Source organism: Globicephala melas, chromosome 19, assembly GCF_963455315.2.
Source record: "Globicephala melas chromosome 19, mGloMel1.2, whole genome shotgun sequence".
NCBI classification, from domain to species: domain Eukaryota; kingdom Metazoa; phylum Chordata; class Mammalia; order Artiodactyla; family Delphinidae; genus Globicephala; species Globicephala melas.
In genome coordinates, this window is record NC_083332.1 from 59,379,255 (window position 1) to 59,396,922 (window position 17,668).

The following is a 17,668-nucleotide window of genomic DNA, read 5'->3' on the forward strand; positions in this document are numbered from 1 at the left end:
TATTCCCTAGGCTTGTTAATAACATAAAACATAAAAACGGCTGTGGTTCCATGGAGCCAGTGCTATACAGTTTCAGGGCGAAGCGGTGTGTGAGGGAAGATGTTTTTCTTTCTCTCGCTCTCTCCTCCTCCCAGGCATGTGTCCCACCTCCTGTTTCTTCACTATCTCAACTCTCAAGAGGGGAGGCTGGACACAATGATCCAGAAGGTTCTTTGTAGCAGATCCCTGCTTCCTGGGTCCCTGTGGGCTGCACTGGGATTTGTCAGCGCCAGGTCTGGGCCGGTCACTCCCGACAGCCCCTGCCCTGCCTCTTGTCCCCTCTCCACCGTAAATCGTTGCCCCGACCAGCAAGCTGCTGGCTTGGGCCACCCCTAGAGCCGGGTCACCGTGGGCAGGTGGAGAGCGTGCTGTGAGCCTGGGTCACCCGCGCCAGCAGGCCGCGGCTTTCACAGGAGCACCCCTGCCCCCAGCAGGGTCTGGTTTTCTGTGTCCTACCTCCAACAGACAACGCAGGTTAAAAACCAACTTTGATCTTTCAGGACTCTCCAGTATAATTTACAACGTGCTTAAGAAAGTCCCAGCACTGCTAATAGCTGAGCAGGGACACCTAATCCCCCTCACCTGGACCCCGCTCCCTCGGCCTTCGTGGAGAATCCTGGCTCAGGCCAGGGGAGGGAAGGGGCTCCTGGGCGGCCCCCCATGCGGGGTGCTCCCTCAGTAGCTGAGCGCTGGGGATGGGTGGCTTGGCTGGTCCGAATGAGCATGGAGGTCCCTCCTCCCCAGAGTTCTGTCCAGACGGGCTCGGCGGTACCAGCCTTCCTCGTCTGCATGTGAGGTGCCCCATGAGACCCGCCCAGAGCGGGCCCTGCAGCCCCTGATCGAAGCCACGGGGATGCTTGGGGTAACCGGCAGCGGGTGGCGTCAACAACAGCAGTGTCTGCGGGCCCCTCCACACAACCTCCTTCCTCCTGCTGCCCCTAATTATTTTTCTTGGATGTCGTGAATTAAATCTTCCCGTAACCACTGGAGACATCTCTGGGTAGGGCCCCGCTCACACCTCCATGCGCCGATAGAAGTTGTTAAATGAATAATGTTGACTTACGCTGGGGACCCAATTCTCTCTGAATATAATTCCCCTTCGAGTTCCGGGGAGCTTCCTGCAGAAACCGTAAAAATAATAAACATGTCTCCGTATCAGAGGTTGGTAATGCTTCTTCGGATCCTTTTGGGGGAGAGCGCCGGGGAAGAGATAAATTAAAATTACTTTTTTTTTTTTTTCTGTACCTGGGCCTCTCCCATTGCGGAGCACAGGCTCCGGACGCGCAGGCTCAGCGGCCATGGCTCACGGGCCCAGCCGCTCCGCGGCATGTGGGATCTTCCCGGACCGGGGCACGAACCCGCGTCCCCTGCATCGGCAGGCGGACTCTCAACCACCGCGTCACCAGGGAAGCCCCAAATTACTTTTTAAAAGAAGATCGCTCCACAAGTCAGATGACAGAGGCTGGGGTAAGGTGGTGGTTCTCAAAGAGGGAGCCCCAGGGCACCTCCCTCAGGGGAGGAGGGCGGGGCTACCTGTTGAAAACGTAGATTCCTGGGCTCCACCCCAACTTGGTCTGTGGGTGATGGAGGTGAGGGCGTGACCCCTGCTGATCTTGTGGAAAGTGAAGTTTGGAGATTGTGGGTTAATAGAAAGAGCAGCGAGGTGAGTCTGGAGAACCGGCTTCCTGCCCAGGGCCCGATCTGGCCAGCTGTGACCACACGCTCTTGCATTGCACCTCTCTGGTGGGCTCTGCGTCTGAAGAGTTGCCAGGAGTGGGCAGCTGGAGGCGCCGGGAGGACCACTTAGCTCAGGCCCCTCCCCTCCCCCCTCCCGTTCCTCCTAAGATCCCAGCCGGCCCAGCACCGCCTGTGAGGCTCACAGGCTTGGCACCTGCGAGACAGGTGAGCTTGTCGCCCCCGCCCATGGGCAGGGCTCTGAGGCGCTCCTCTCTGTAAGCGAGGGTGGCCGCCCTCCCCGCTGTGACAGGCCCGACCCGAGCGGGCAAGGCCCCCCCCTCGGGAGTGTCTGAGGCCTTGATCGTGTGCCCTGGCTCCCTGCGCTCAGAGGGCCTCCAGGGGTTGTGTAAGCATTTCCCCCGAGGGCTCTGAACAGCCGGCTGGAGAGACACTGGGGTCACCTCGAAACGATGTGGCTTCCAGCGGGGCCGGCTCTACCGTCCCACCTCGCGTTATTAACGGCGCTCGCAGATGGGGTCAGGCGGCGTGGGGACTTTTCCAAGGTCACGAAGCAATTTGCCGGCTGAGCCAGGAATAGAAGTCCTGAGCTCGGCTGTGCTAACCCTGGGCTCAAATTGCTAGCCAGGCAGGTCTGCACGGGGAGCTGGGTGCTGGGGGGCGGGGGGGGGGAGCCACCAGGAGTCCTATATGTGGGCCAAGAGGAGGGGCTGGGAGCTGTCATCCCGAGTTGACGGTGAAGGCCAGGCTGAGAGCTCTCTCCAGGGTCCCTGTCCTTCCTGGGAGAGGAGGCTGTGGTGCGCTCTGAGTGAGAGGTTGGTGTTGAGTGGGGATGGCTGGGTGTGTAGCTGGGAAGGTGCCAGTGGCGTTCCTCCGTGTGCTTCCTCTGAGGTCATGTGGGAGCCTTCGACGAAGACAACAGCGACAGAAAAACCCAGCTTTTGCTTCCCTGGTGCCTCTTTGCAGAATACCTTTAACTACTCTCAGGGGGAGGGATTGGCGTGGCATCACCCGATGGAGGATCCGACAAGGGCCGATGGGGAAAACCCACCCTCGTCTGCCCTGGAAAGGCGCTCAGCATTCTAGAACCAGAGGCTGGATATTCCGGGAGGTTTCTGTTTTGGGCTGAGTTTATTTTGGGGGAAGAGGGATGCGCACAGCGTTTGTTGCTAACGAGGGCTCGAGTCCTCAGAGGGGCTCCTTAAACTCATTTAGATGGATTCAGCAAACATCTGTTTAAGGGCTTGTGAAAGTCCAGAAATAAGGACAGCTGTTTCCTCTCCACCATTGACTCAGCCTTGGTAAGCCCAGGGCAGAAAGTAAAGAATTTGAAATTTACCCCCGTGGGAGGGAGAAGGTCCCTTTCCGCTAGAGGAGGTTAGAGCCGCATCCCGGAGGACTACCTGGAGGAGGTGGAATTTAAGCTGGGGACTGAGGGAAGAGGTCAGCAGCAAACAGAGGAGCTTTAGGAGGGGCCAGGGAGGGTGCCCCCAGTAGCAGGTAGAGCTGGCCTTGAAGGTAAGGAAAGGAGAGGGGCTCTTAATCTAAATTACACTGTCGAGAGAGGGTTGGGCCGGGGCACAGCAGCGATGGGAAAGTGTGGCGGGGGCCTTGTGCGTGTAGCCGCTTCTAGAAAGGCCTGTGCGTGGGAGGGTGGAGACGTGGGCTGGCTGGTACCTGGATTCGCAAGGCATGACCCGGGAAACGGGACCCTGAGGTCTTGACGTCTGGAGGAGCCCAAGGAGGTGAGGGCAGAGGGCTGGGGGGAGGGCAGCCCAGGAGAGGCCCCGGGGACCTGTCAGGAGGGCACAGTGAGGAGACAGTGGACGTGGAGGCTCTGGGCGCCTTTGCGGGCAGCATCGCGGTGGGACTGGGCCAGGGTCTGGGTTGCAGAGAGTCGGGGGTTCAGGCAGCAGGGGCTGGGCCGGCAGAGCAGCCTTTATGGCAGGTGGGGACATGCAGCTGGGAGGAGGTGCTTCAGGGATGGGGGCTTCGCAGGCGAGGCTGCAGAGCCACAGGAGGGGACGAAAGCAAAGGCCCTTCTTGGAGCAAACAGGTAGAAGGTGAGAGGGGCGCCCCAGGCAGCAGCGCCCTCACCCGACCTTCCACCTGGGGCCCCCCTGCAGACACCTAGAGGATCTTGGGCAGCGGCCATGACCACTGGGACTTCCAGCGGTGAAAACGACACTTTGAATGAAATCCTTTCTCCCTGATTATTTCCATTCGTGAGGCCAAATTATAAAAACATAAATGCAACGAGAGTTGAGCAGGCGGGTCCTTGCAGCCTCCGTGAGCCAGTGGAGATGGGGCCCAGCCTCGACCTCTCGTCCCTGGGGTCCCCGGCCTGGCCGGGAGGTGCCGAGGTCGCATGAGGACGGGTCATCTGCCCACACCAAACTTGCCCAGTTGGCAGGTGATAGACGCATCTGGGATTTGATTGTCCAAGTGATGGTTTGGGACTTTAATGACAGGCAGTAGATAATGAATCCAGAAATTTGTCAGGAGCAGGGCCACCCTGAAAGGATGCTGAGTGAGGGAGTGCAGGGGAAGGGAGGACTGAGTGTGGTTCTAAATGAGGGCTGGGTTCAAACCCCAGCCTTAGTCTCCTGCCCCGAGAGGCAGGCCTAGCACGTAGTAGGCACTCAACAAACGTCAGCTCCCAGAGCCCCAGCTGCTGCCAGGTGGAGCGGGGCACGTGGGGTGGGGGAAGCGCCCTGCACACACGTGTGCGAATCCTCAGGCCTGTACAGATGTCGGTTTTCCAGGGCGATTCGAATGTAAAGAACTTTGAAAGCTTTTAAACGTGCAAGGAAAATTGGGGAATGGAGACCTGAAATAAGTTTCCTTCTTTTTTTTTTTTTTTGCTACATGGGGTCTTGTTTGCTGTGCACGGGTTTTCTCTAGTTGCGGCGAGCGGGGGCTACTCTTCATCGCGGTGGGCGGGCTTCTCATTGTGGTGGCTTCTCTCGTTGTGGAGCACGGGCTCTAGGCGCACGGGCTTCATTAGTTGCAGCGTGTGGGCTTCAGTAGTTGTGGCTTGCGGGCTCTAGAGCATAGGCTCAGTAGTTGTGGCGCACGGGCTTAGTTGCTCCGTGGCATGTGGGATCTTCCCGGACCAGGGCTCGAACCCGTGTCCCCTGCATTGGCAGGAGGATTCTTAACCACTGTGCCACCAGGGAAGCCCCTGAAATAAATTTCTGAGGATCCCTTCAAGTTGGTGTGGGTGTCAGTGGCGACCCGCAGGCTCGGCAGCCTGGGTTCTAGAACATATCCTTCTCCTGCTGCTGGGCAGGGTCCTGTAGCTTCGCCCTGAGCCCTGTCCCACCCAGATCAGCCCAGACCTCGTGGTGACTTGCTGCCTCAGGGCTCCCCTGGGCCTGTGGCCTGTGTGGCCACCTGGCTGGGAGTCCAGGCGCCCTATTCTCTGAGCTGACAGACCAGGAAGAAAGGAAAGCCCCTCACCTGGTGGAGGACAGGTGGTTAATTTTTTCTTTTTCTTTTTTTTTTTTTTTGCGGTACGCGGGCCTCTCACTGCTGTGGGCTCTCCCGTTGCGGAGCACAGGCTCCGGACGTGCAGGCTCAGCGGCCACGGCCCACGGGCCCAGCCGCTCCGCGGCACGTGGGATCTTCCCGGACCGGGGCACGAACCCGTGTCCCCTGCATCGGCAGGCGGACTCTCAACCACTGCGCCACCAGGGAGGCCCCAGGTGGTTAATTTTTACAAAGAAGGGTCGTTCCTGAGAAGCTGTTGAGGGAACCACCCTGATTTCTGCATCCGCTGGGTGTCCAGGCTCGGAAGGAGGAAGTGTGCCTGCTGCCAGCGCGGATGTGCGGGGCTCCCAGGCGCTGTGGCCTCCCCACCACTGAGGGCCCACTCTGGCTTCCGGTCAGGGGTCCAGGATCGGGGACTCGACTGTCACCAGTGATCTCTGGCGGGCTTAGCTTCTCTGGTGGGGAGCTGCCACCCCCCCGCCCCAGCTCCCTTCCTGTCCCCCAGGCCTGCTGCAGGCCACCACTGGCCGCTTTCCAGCCCAGTGGCCAGGTGGCGGGAGCCGGGGACAGGTGTGTGCCTTTCGGTGTCCTCACCTCCAGCTGCTCAGCCCTCCCCGAGGCTGCAGAACTGTTGATGGGGACAAAAAACACAGATGGGGGAAGGACACTGCGAACCCCCACCTCGAGGGCGCAGAGGTCCCTCCCGCCTGTAGAGAGGCAGTGCCTAGTGTGTCTCGTGTGTGTGTGAGGGTCGGCGCCGAGCGTGGAAAAACGCCCCGGGAACAGAAACGCTTGAACCTGACGGGTTTCCCTCCTATTGCCTGAGAGTCGCGAACAGAACAGCGTGAAAGGGAGTTTCCAGGGGATGCTCGTCTCAGGGGCATCTGCGTGGCGGCTTCTCCAGAAACTACAGGCCCTGCCTCTCCCAACATCAAGCAGGGGGCGGGCGGGGGGCCTTCACATTGGATCTTTTTTTTTTTTTTTGAATTGAGATAAGATTTACACAATGTAAGATTAACCGTTTTAAAGTGAACAGATTCAGTGGTATTTAATCCATTCGCGAAGCTGTGCAACCACTACCTCTACCTTGTCGCGAGACGGTTTTTTTTTTACCCCCAAAGGAAGCGCTGTATCTGTCAGCAGTCACTCCCCCCGCCCCTGGCAACCACTCACGTGCTCTCTGTCCCTGTGGTCTGGCCTGTTCTGGACTTTCCTCTGGATGGACTCATACACTGAGTGAGTGGCTATCTGTGTCTGGCTCCTTTCACTCAGCCTACTGTTTGCCAGGCTCATCCTCGCTGTCACACGATCAGTGCCTGCTTCCTTTTCATGGTTGAATAGTATTCCGTTGTGTGGATAGACCGCAGGTTTTAAAAATCCCTTGTCAGTCGCTGGACATTTAGGTTGTTTCCACTTTCTGGCCATTTTGAGTGTTCATGTTCATGTCCAAGGTTTTGTGTGTATGTTTTCGAACATACGAACGTTCCACGAACGTTCATGTCCAAGGTTTCGTGTGTATGTTTTCAGGTCTCCCTGTTCACCCACATAGGAGTCGATATCAGGACTTCACTCCTTTTTATGGCTGAATCATCCACTGTAGGCACAGACCACACACTTGTGTATCAGTCATCTGTGGGAGGACACTTGGGGTGGCTGGATAATTTTTAGGACACATCTCTGAAAAGGAAGTCAGGACTGGGTATTGTCAGCATTTAAAAAAATGACAGGGCTTCCCTGGTGGTGCAGTGGTTGAGAGTCCGCCTGCCGATGCAGGGGACGCGGGTTCGTGCCCCGGTCCGGGAAGATCCCACATGCCGCGGAGCGGCTGGGCCCGTGAGCCATGGCCGCTGAGCCTGCGCGTCCGGAGCCTGTGCTCCGCAACGGGAGAGGCCACAGCAGTGAGAGGCCCGCGTACCGCAAAAAAAAAAAAGAAAAGAAAAGACACAGCCGAGAACCTTTGGTGGCCCACTGGGTCCCACACTTCTCTCTGGCTCTCCTCCCATCCATCTGGCTACACAGACCCTGCAGGTGACCAGCCAGTGGAACTGACCCTGAAGCCAGCACAGGGTTGTGCCCAAAGGCCAGGCCTTTCGAGAGAGCAGGCCAGCCCAACGCTGCCTGGTCCCAGACTCCGTCGCAGGCCCTGATGCCCCCCAGTGCCGATGTGGCCTCCCTGCCCGCCCGTCTGCTTCCTTGTAAAACTTTGTTTGCTGTCTCCTTCTCATCCACTTCCTCCGCAAGCCAAACGTAAGTCGTTCTGTGGAGCTCCAGCTGTGTTCCAGGCACGATGCAAGGCTCTTTCTAGCTCATTATCTCGTTTAGTCCTCACCTGAAAGCTGGGGAAGGGGTCGTGCTGCTTGCAGGTCAACAGCTGGCAAAAGCGGTGCACAGTGAGCAAGGTGGCTCTTTGCCCGGCCGGGCGGCCGTCACTCACGCTCAGGCCGGTGTCTGTCCTTTGACCCTCTCCCCTCCCTCCCACACGCCAGTGGGCGCTCTCAGAAGCCGTGTTTTGTTTTGTTTGTCTCTGGCCGAGCTATGCTGCTTCTGGGATCTTAGTTCTCCGAATCTGCACCCCTGCAGTGGCAGCGCGGAGCCCTAACCACTAGACCGCCAGGGAATTCCCAGGAGCCATGTTTTGACATTTGTTTTTTGGATGAACCTGGAATGAGGTTCACACCAAGATGATCAGGAAGTCGTGTTTAGGAAGAGATGGTGAAAAGATCTGTCGAGGGTGTGGGGGTTCCGTGGCTGGAGGTAGAGTGTGGTGAAGCCACAGGACAGTTTCATAGCTGCTCGGGGCCTTGAACGCCAAGCCAGGACGAGGCCCAGGAGCTGAGCGGGCACTGCTGGGACTGGAAGTGTTTTCCTGATGACAGCAGAAGTGGTGAGGACACGACGCTCCAGGGCAGAGGGGATGCTTCTGGTGTGGTGTTTGCTTAATTGACGTTGTTGAAAATTACTCACCTGCCGTTGATTTCGGCCACATACTCTGCCGCCTCCCTCCACCCTGGAAGTTTGCTCCTGCCCTGGAAAGCAGAGCCTGGGAGTCTACACTGCGCGCCCCCTCATTTGCAGGCCTGCCAGGTAGACGGGCCGCGGAGCTGAGATCTCATGAAAGCCTGCTAAAATAAGACCACTCAGGCACATGTTCTCTCCCGGCTTTACATCACAAATGTTGACAGTAGGAAACGGCGGCCAGGTTTCTCTCAAATATGAAAAGTGGGAACTAGGCAGGCGAAGAAATGAAAACCCGGCCCCCCTCAACCCCAGACAGCAGCCTGGAGGGGGAGGGGCCCTGCCAGCCCCCATTTCTCCATCGGGCAATGGGGTGGCACTGCCCCAGGGGGCTCTGAGTACAGACGGGGTCAAGCGCGCTCCCCCTGCAGCACGTTTAGGGTGTGCACGGCGTAGGGAAGCGGCAGACTGGCTTCTTGCTGGAAGCTGCAGCCTGGGGGCCACTTCCCGCGACGCGACGGCTCGGGGAGAGTAGCCGGAAGCTCTGTCAAGGTGGCTGGGCGACGGGCAGGGGCCAAGGCAGGCCCACCAGGAGGGTGTGGACCCCAGCCCCGAGTGCTTGGCCTGGAAAGGCCTCGGGACTCCCACGGAGTGCCTGGGCTCCCGGGTGGGCAGGGGGCTAGGAGGGTCTGTGCTTGACCCGTGGCAAGGCCACCCAGGCCTGCGTGCACGGCTGGTATCTTGCAGGAAGTAGCAGGGGCGTTGGGAGGGGGCGGGGAGTCGCCGGTGGCAGAGAAGTTCAGAACTACCAGCCCCAGGGCCTCCGTGGACCCCCAGCAGCCCGTGAGGTCTCCCCCCGGAGCCGCCGCCCGCCCGAGAGTCCGGCACCCCCCTCCATCCACCCTCCCCCTGCCTTGGCCTGGCCTGCGCTATAAAGTTTAAAGGTTTTAAATGCAAATATTTCTCTTTTATAGATGCCAGCTGTCTCCAGAGAGCGCGTTTCCTCGCTGCTCGACTTTATTGTCCAATTAGCTTCCCAAATCTGGGCACTGGAGAGCCTGGGGGGCTAGAGGGGCGGAGGGGGAGGGGAGCGCTGGCTCCTGCAGCGCCTCTGGAGCTGGAAGCTGCCCCCCGGGGTACTGTGTCGGGCTGGGTCAGAAGGGGGAGGGGCGGGGGGGAGGGGAGTGGGCATCCCTCCCGAGGTTGGGTGGGGGGCACCCTTCAGATTCTGGGCTCCAGGAGAAGAGGCAGGAGCTGGAGCGGGGACAGTTAGTGGGTATTCTTCTATTAAAAAATAAAAATAAAGCAGCCGGCCTGGCGCGCACACTGGCTTCCTTTGAGTCGCTCTGGAGTGTCGCCCCTCCCCGCCTGCTTTCTAGCCGCGCTGCGGCTTCCCCATTCACCGGGGCTCGGCGGCTCACAAAGCCGGGCAATTAGAATTGAAAATCTATGCAAAACAGCTGTTAACTGATTGTGAAGGAGTGCAGCTGTGAGGGGGGTGCAGCTTGGAGGCCGGCACTGAAAGGGCAGGAAGTGTCGGGGCAGCCCTGGGTTAAGAGGCCAACTCCTGCCACCTCGTCCACCGGGGTCGTCTGGGCCCGTGTTCCCTGGGGGTGACCTTGGCTACTGGACAGCCGGCTGAGATGGCGAGTCGGCGGAGGCTTCCCAGGCCAGGCCTGGATGTGCCCCCGTGTCCCTGGAGAGCCCGGCTCCTCCCCGGGAGGGCAGAGGGGGAAGGGGAGAGAGCTGCCATGGTTTTCCTTCCCTTTATCCTTCCTGCCATGGTTTTCCTTCCCTTTATCCTTCCTGCCATGGTTTTCCTTCCCTTTATCCTTCCTGCGGGTCTGTGTGAGATGTGAACGTGCAGAGGCTGGGGCTGTGTCACCACTACCAGACGAGAGTCCTTTCCCCTCTGGGTACCCACTGTCTCTTGGGGGGGTGTGGGGAGGGGAGTCTGGGGCTCCAGCAATCACTGGGGAGGCCCAGACACCCCCAGTCCTGCCCCCAGCTCTTGCTAAGCGTGCTCTTTCCTGTCCCTGACCCCAGACCATAGCTCCGTAGGGTGGCCTGGGAATCTGTATTTCACACGCTCTCCCCCACGCCCCCATTATCCACGACCGCTCCCCTGTGCGATCAGCATCGAAGAGTGGGACGCAGTGCCTGGAGAGAAGAATTCCAGAGGCAGAGGCGGGGATGGGAAAAACCTCCTTGGAAGAGATAAGATTTAAGCCGGGCTTTGAAGAATGGAGAGGATTTCTGGGCCAGCGATAGCTGGCTGGAGAGAGAAAGGGGACTTCGGAGTGTAAGCGATGGAGGGTTGGCGGCAGGGCAGGGCAGGAGGGGCTGGGGCTGGAGGGGGCGGCTGGGCAGGCCCCCTGTCCCTCAGCCCTTGAGGCGCTTGGGGGTACCCTCTGTGCTGGTAGCCTCCGGGTGAGTGGAGCACACATGCAGAGGGACTGAGCAAATCTCGGGGCTCTGGGTGGTGGGTCCCCCAACCCTCCTGGAAGGGAGGCTGATTTTCGGACACCAGGACGGCCAGCTGGAGATGCTGCGACCCCCCCTCCCCCCGCCCCGCTGCCCCTGCCCGGCCCTGATATATCTACAGCGGGTAGCTACAGAGAAATGCTGCTGGTATAGGACAGCCAGGGTCTGGATCAGGCTTGGATCGAATGTGTGTGCCCTAGGCAAGTTAATTAACCTTCTCTGGTCTCCTCACCGGGCTTCGTGATGGAGGTCAGGAGGCTGCCTTGCAGGGCCCGAGGGGATTAAATGACAGGAGCTGAGCAGCTCTGGCACGTGTTAGGTGTTTGGTAAATGGCAGAAATGAACCTCCCTTCACACCCACACTGACGTCCAGGTCCCTGACGCTTGTTTGCCAGTCAGGTGCTGAATGGGGTGGCTGGGGTGATGGGAAAATGACGGTGACGTGCAGCCCTTATGTGCTGGGACACCTGGTTCGGGTGGATGGCACAGCCTGAGTCCTGCTGACCCCAAAGGACGCAAGGTGATAACGAGCAGGACGCAGGATTCCCTTCCCTGGTATCCAGGGCCCCTCATAGGCCAGGGGCTGGATCCGTGCTGGGACTCGGTGGTGCCTCCGTTCCAGGGAATCTCACCTGACTAGTAGGTGCCCAGGTGGTGGTAGTGGTGATGGGTGAGTCGCCAACCCGCTCTCCTGTCTTTCCAGTTCCTTGCTGCCTTGAAGTGCTTCTCCTGTCAGCACCTACCCCCCACCCTCCACCCCGGGGCCTGGCATTTAGTTCTGTATCTGGAAGGCTGGTGTGTTTGTTGAGTGACTAAATGCCCACCATGTTGGTTAGAGGCATGCCTTTCTTTCCGGCAGATCCCTTGTCAGTTGCCTCAGGGGGGATGTTTACGGGGCTCCTGGGGCTTTTCCTTAGCTGAGGGCTTTCTGATTTCTGCTTCCTGCTCCAGGAAGCACGGTTCAGACTGACCCGAGTCTGGGGGCGCGGGCAGGCACCCACCAAGCATCCCGTTGCCCCTGGCGAAAAGGAAGCAGGAACCTGGTGAGCAGGGTCATCAGGGCAGGTGTCCCCACTCTGGAAAGCGTCCCCATATGTCCCACCTTAGGACTGACCCTGGCCTTGGGTAAAACAACTGCTTTTACCCTGAACCTTCTTTTTCTGCCCGGTTTCCAGGCATATGGGAATGAGGGAGAGGAGGTGCAGAGAAGGAGCGTTTTGCCCAGGGAGGGCTGGGAATGGCTGCGGGGTGGGAGCTGCCACCAGGAGGGGAAGCAACGGCCCCGGAGGGAAATGGAGGGCGGCCAGCCTGAGCCCGGAGTGGCGGGAAATTGAGTCCAGCTACAAACCTCGTTAGCGGGGCGCGCGCAGGCTGCAGGAGAGCAATTCCCACCCTTAAACTCAGAGGCCGTGCTCCCGGATTACTAATTTCCTCAGGCCAGGCGCGCTGACAGTGAGTGTCATCCATCTCCGCTCTGCCAGCCCTCCTGGTGGCCGCCAGCATTTTCTGGCCAGGGCGCGCAGGCCGGCTCGCTGCTGCCCCCCGGCGGTCGCTGGGGATCCCTGCAGCTCCCCGCAGCCTCCGCGGGCTGTTCTTGGAAAGGGAGACTGCAGGTGTGAGCAGCTCCCAGCACAGCTCCCATTGCACCAGCGTGCACGTGACCTTGAGCAACTCTGGCCTCGACTTCCTCATCTGTGAAACGGGGATCAGGCTACCCCTCTCGCAACGCAGTGGAACCAGATGTCTACAGGGGAGGGATCTGCCAACACTAAAAACTAGCCCACAAAATTTCATGTTTGGCCATCGTGGTCCTTCTCAAACAGGTGGAAGAACTTGACCCCCCGCCCCAAACCACCACCACCACCACCACGAGGGCCTCCCCAGGGATGAAGGGACATAAACTCGAGCACCTCGTCCTGGTGAGAGAGATTGGGAGGTGGGGCCTGGGTGTCCGGGCCTGGACCAGGGCTGGGAGGAGACTCCGGTCCAGGTGCGAGTAGTTTCATTAGTAAGTTACTCCCCTCCCTCCGCAGCCTGTAATCCAGGTGGGAAAGGGTTGGAACCGCCCCCAGAGGTTTTTAATTTTGTTTTTCAGGCTCTAGGCCCGTTGTTGAATTCTCTAACTCCTCCCTCCCCCTCCCCCTCCCCGACACTCCCGGCGTGGACAGAGGCACCCCCTCCTGCGCGTCCCGGCCGCGGTGAATCTGCCGGCCATTGCTGAGGATAAATTACCGGAGGCCGCGCTGCGGAGACACCGTGTGGTGCGTAAATTAAAGCGTCGTCGGGCGGAGGCCTAGGCCCGCAGGAGGGAGGCGCGGCCCGGAGCGAGGCGGGTGGTGAAGCGAAAGCGCCCCTCCCACGAGGTGCCAGGGCCGGCCGGCGCCCACAGGTAGAAGCCAGTAACGGCCCCCGGCTCGGCCTCGCAGGTCCGTTTCCTTTTTCGTTTGTGGTCGGCCAGGAGCCTTGTGCAAGGCGAGGGGCCGATCCGCGTGCGCTCGGTGGAAGGTGGAGCAGGGGGAGTGGGTGGCTTGGCGGCGCCCGTCTGGGCCCTACCCCTAGTCCCCCAGCGGGCACACAGGCGGGTTCTGCTCCCCGCTGGCGCGGGCTCCGACTGCTCCAGGCCCGCCAGCGTCATCGGGAACAGATGGATGGGGGGTGGCAGGCGCCCAGCGCTCCCTCCCGTCGCAATCCTGACTGGCGCGGGGAGGGAGGGAGAGAGGGAGAGAGAGGGAGGAGGGAAGGCGGGGGAGGCTGGGCCCGCGGGGACGGCTGCGTGCGCGCCTGCCAAGCGCGGCGCGGGCATGTCCCGGGGCAGGTTTGGGGCTGGCAGAAGCGCGGGCTGGCACCGGCGGCCGAAAGTTGAAACCCGCAGCGCGGCGCAAGGGCGGCCGCTTGGGGCGGGGGGGGGGCGGGGAGTGGGTACTGGTTTGCCTCCAGGCTCAGAAGTATGAAAGCTGTAGAGGATTCTCAAAAGAGGATGTACGGGGAGAGACCCTGGGCCATCCGAGCAACGTTGGGAGCCTCGGACGCGCGGGGTCGGAGCCCGGGGCGCCGTAATGCGCCAGGGCCAGGGGGCGTCGGGCGAGGCCTGCGCCCATTAACCCGGCGCTTCCGGGAGACGCGGGCCGCGCTGGGGGTGGGCTCGAGGCTGGTCGTCTGCGCTCGCCGTCGGTGGGGGCGGGGCGGAGCCCGGCGTTGGGGGGTGGCTGGGGCCCGCCATTCTTCGCCGTGCCGCTTGTGGGTGCCCAGGAATTTCAGGACGCTCCCTGAGTCATTCTAGTCTGTCAAGTGCCTGGGTGAGGTGGGGGGGGTGGGTGCCAGGAATGGGGAGGCGTTGCTCTGGGGCCGGAGGCCCAGTGGGTCGTGCCAGTTTCTGGAGCCGGGCGGCCTCGGCTGTGACCGCAACCCCGGCTACTTAATGACCCCCCGGGCGGAGCGGCGCCTCCGTGGGCTCTCCAGCCGCTGGGACGTGGGTTCTTTAAAAAACTACCCCCTGCCCCCTGCGCTGTGGGCTTCCCAAAAGTTCTTTCAAACGAAATGGGAAGGCGGAGTTCCTAGAATTTAGGGAGGAAGGAACATAGGCCCCAGTTCTTAACATTCAACCCTTTCGAGGTGCGGCCGAAAGAGGGGTTTGGGGAAGATAAACGCACAGAGCCGACCTTGTATCTCCCTCCCCTCCCCCAACACAGACACCGGCTCCGAGAAAGTTTTCCTCCAGAAGGTCTCTAGAGCACGTGAGTTTATCCGTCCACTCCTTGTTGGGCCTGCTTTGTGCCAGACACTGTTCTAGGCGCCGGGGAAGCGGTCGTGAGACGCAGGGGCGCTGCTCGCTTGGCGGGCGTGTTGCAAGTGACTGCTCCCTACTTTTGGAAGCAAGGGTCTAGTCTTGGACACCAGTGTATATGGGACCTCTGAGCAGTCGAGCCAGGGGCCCCCGGGAGCCTGAGGGTGGCGCTTCCCCTACCTCCTAGTGTCCTCGGCTCACCTGGCCAGCCTGGCTGGGGAGGGGCGTGTGCCCGCGCGGGTGTACCCGGGCGCTCGTCGGTGTGCGCGCGCGCGTGTGTGTTTGCGGCTGAAACCCGACACCTCCCGCTGGCTGAGGTCAGGGAGCCGGGAGCGAGCCAGTGGCCCGGGAGTGGGCGGCGTTGCGCTTGGGTGTGTCCTCGGCGGCGGCGACAGCAGCAGGTGTTTCTTGGCCGGGGCCCCGGAAGCTCCACCTCCCCAGCGGGCCCGAGCCGCCGCCGCCGCCGCCGAGCAGCCCCGGGTGAGATAAGCAGTTTAGACAAACACTGGGCGACGGTGGCTCCAGCATGTGTCAGGCGAGGCGGAGCTGCGGGGCCCTGGCATGAAAGGTGAGCGCGCCGCGCCGGCGGGGGCTGGGGCGCGGGGGGCGGTCTCCGCGCTCGCCCCCCTCTCCAAGTTCGCGGGTTCCGCTGGGGCGGCAGCCAACGGCTCCGGGGCAACTTCCCCCGGAGTGTGAACGGCGATAAGAGCCAGGCGGGCGGGCATGCGACCAAAGGTCCCCCCGCCCGCGGCGAGTCGTAGCCTGGGCGTCCGGGCTCCAGGCGGGGGCTCGGGCCGCCGCGGGGCTCGCGCTCGGTGGCTGCGTTCGGCGAGGGGCGCTTAGAGTGTGCGGCGAGTGGGGGAGCAAGGGAGCTGGGGGGCTCTCGGTGAGCTGTCTACACTCCGACTCCGGAGTGAAAACTTTGCGGCGGCGGGGGAGGGAGCGAGGGGGGGCGGCGGTACGCCCCCGCGGCAGGTGTTGGCGGCGGCTGGGGGGGGCGCTTGCCCGCCGGAGCCGCACGTTTTGGTGTTTTGTCTTTCTCTCCTCCCCCTTCCCTCGGAGCTAGGGAGACCGCCGGGAAGGCGGCACTGCAGCCTCCGGGGTCTCCGACCCCCACGCCCTGCTTCCCAAGGGCGCGCCCGGGGCTCCGGCGCTTTTTTCCTCCCTCTCCGCTCCCCCCGCTTCTTGGAGCCGTTCCCCTGCCCCTCCCCCTGCTGAAGATGGCTGCCCCAGCCTCGGAGGTGGGAGGTGATTGCATCCGCCGCCCCCCACTCGCACTGTCCTTTTTCCCCTCCCCGGCCCTTCCTGCTCCGCCTGGATGCGCCTCCCCGCCCCCAGCCCGGCGGCCGCGCTGATGGGCGGCCAGTGGCCCGACCGAGTGGAGCCGATTCAATTATATTGCAGCACCAGAGACACCTCCTCGGCCGACCGCCCGCCTCTCCAGCAGGCTAATTAAATTCCCTTCGTGGAGGCGGAGCGGGAGTTGGGCTCACCCTCCCACCTCCCCCTTCCCGCTCCCCCTCCCGAGCTGGGGAGGAGGGGGGAGGGACAAGGGGACCACTTAGAAGTGTGCAGTGGAGACTGAGGCGCAGGTCCCGGGGAGAAGGGGTCGCCCGGATTGGGTGAAGTGTTGCCGCGACACCCCACGTGATGGGCCGGGGTCCCTTGCTGGAGCGCCGGCTTTGAGTTTGGAGGGCTGTGCGCACGCGGGGAAAGCACCTGCCCGCCGGCTGGGTGGTGGGTACCAGCCGGGTTGAGTCGACTTGGTTCTTGTTTTGTAAACTGGCCTTTGTCTGGGAAGTGCGTCTAAAATACATTAAACCCTTGTTAACCCCTGCAGTGCCTTATCTGGGGCCCACACAGGCTGTGGTTTGGAAACAAAAAGCGGGACCACCGGATGAAAAAAAAGGGCTGCTTTTGTGAAAAGCTGGAACAAAGGACCCAGCGGATTCTGGGTGGGAACCTCCCCGCCTAAGCCGATTTCCAGGCAGAGGGACGGGAGGGCAGAAGGTCTCGTTGGGGCACTCTGAGATGTCCCCTGGTTGGCTGGCTGGGCCCTCTCCCCTGGGATTCGGCCCCCCCTCCCAGGGGAAGGTGGGGGGACCCCAGGTGAGCAGGCTGCTTCCGGGCTGCCCTCAGGATTACTTAAGCTCGGGGCATGTAAGTGTTGCTCAGCTCGTGTTTGTGGGTTGCCTCCGCCCAGACCCTGAGGCTCAGGCCACCGCCTGACTCAGCCCGGCCACGCCACAGGTGACGGGGGCCCAGGGCGCAGGCTCTGACGGGCAGCCCGTGTGTCATCCCGGCTGCCCCGGCTTCGCAGGGGAGTCACCGCCCCGCCTGCCCCGGGGACTCGGAAGCTCTCCGCAGGCTTGGCTCTGTGATAACAGCTACAAGGATACTTCACGAGGGGCCCTGTCAGCGCAGTCCTGACCCCTGGGTGAAAGGGGGTGCTGGGTTGGCCTTTGTCACTTCGTGTCACTGCGGCGAGGAGGGAAGGGGGCCGCAGGAGCCAGCCAGGCTTTTGACAGTCGGATTTTCCTTTCTGTGAACCGTGTGGGCGGTGCGAGTCTGGAGCTGGTGAGCGGCCAGGCCAGCGACCCGGGGTCAGCCCTGCCTTGGGAGGGGAGGCTGGGAGGCCTGTCCGGGCTCCAGGCACCGTCATATCTCTGGGGCCAGGCCCTGGCCTGTTGGGGACCGCTTTCCGAATCCTGGCTCGCTGGAGTTGAAAAGGGTTTAGAGAGCTCCCTGCTGGGTTTTCTACAGCTGCTGCCGGCCAGCCTTCCCCCGCCCAGTTAAGCTACAGCCTCTGGGTTTGTGGTTCCTGCCTGGAGAGTTCTCAGAGTTCCGCGGGTGATTCTAATGTGCAGACTGGGGCTGGGAATCTGCCCTAACAGTGGGCACACTGAGGCCCAGAGAAGCATGGGGCCAGCACCCGAGCCCACGGCAAGCAGCGGACCCCTTTGGAAGCTCCCGTGGCCTTTGCCAAACCGTGCTCGCGGGCAGACCTTTGGCCTCCTAACTTGCCTGCCTCTCGGGGAAGGTCAGGGGCTGCAGATCTGCGAGAGCCTTGTGGTTTCAGAGCAGAAGACACCGCCTGCCTCTGGGTTCAGCGTCTCTGGCCTCTGGCTGGAAGAGACAGCAAACTGCGCACAGCGCCACTCTGTGGCAGACCTGGGTCCTGCACCTCCAAGCCGGACACCTCCCCAGCCCACTCAGTCT

General features: G+C 61.5%; 1 protein-coding gene across 8 annotated transcripts in view; it reads left to right on the forward strand.

Annotated features, from left to right (window-relative positions):
• Positions 1-17,668, forward strand: part of GSE1 (Gse1 coiled-coil protein) — a 418,195-nt gene that overhangs the window by 348,248 nt on the left and 52,279 nt on the right. For 2 of the 8 annotated variants that reach the window (XM_030863148.3, XM_070044385.1), the window contains exon 1: positions 14,480-15,017. The exons of the other annotated variants lie outside the window; for them this stretch is intronic. In XM_030863148.3, the coding sequence (XP_030719008.1) occupies positions 15,011-15,017 (7 nt within the window). In that variant the 5' untranslated portion in view covers positions 14,480-15,010. Of the gene's footprint in view, positions 1-14,479; positions 15,018-17,668 lie in introns of those variants that run through there. 8 annotated transcript variants of the gene reach the window in all.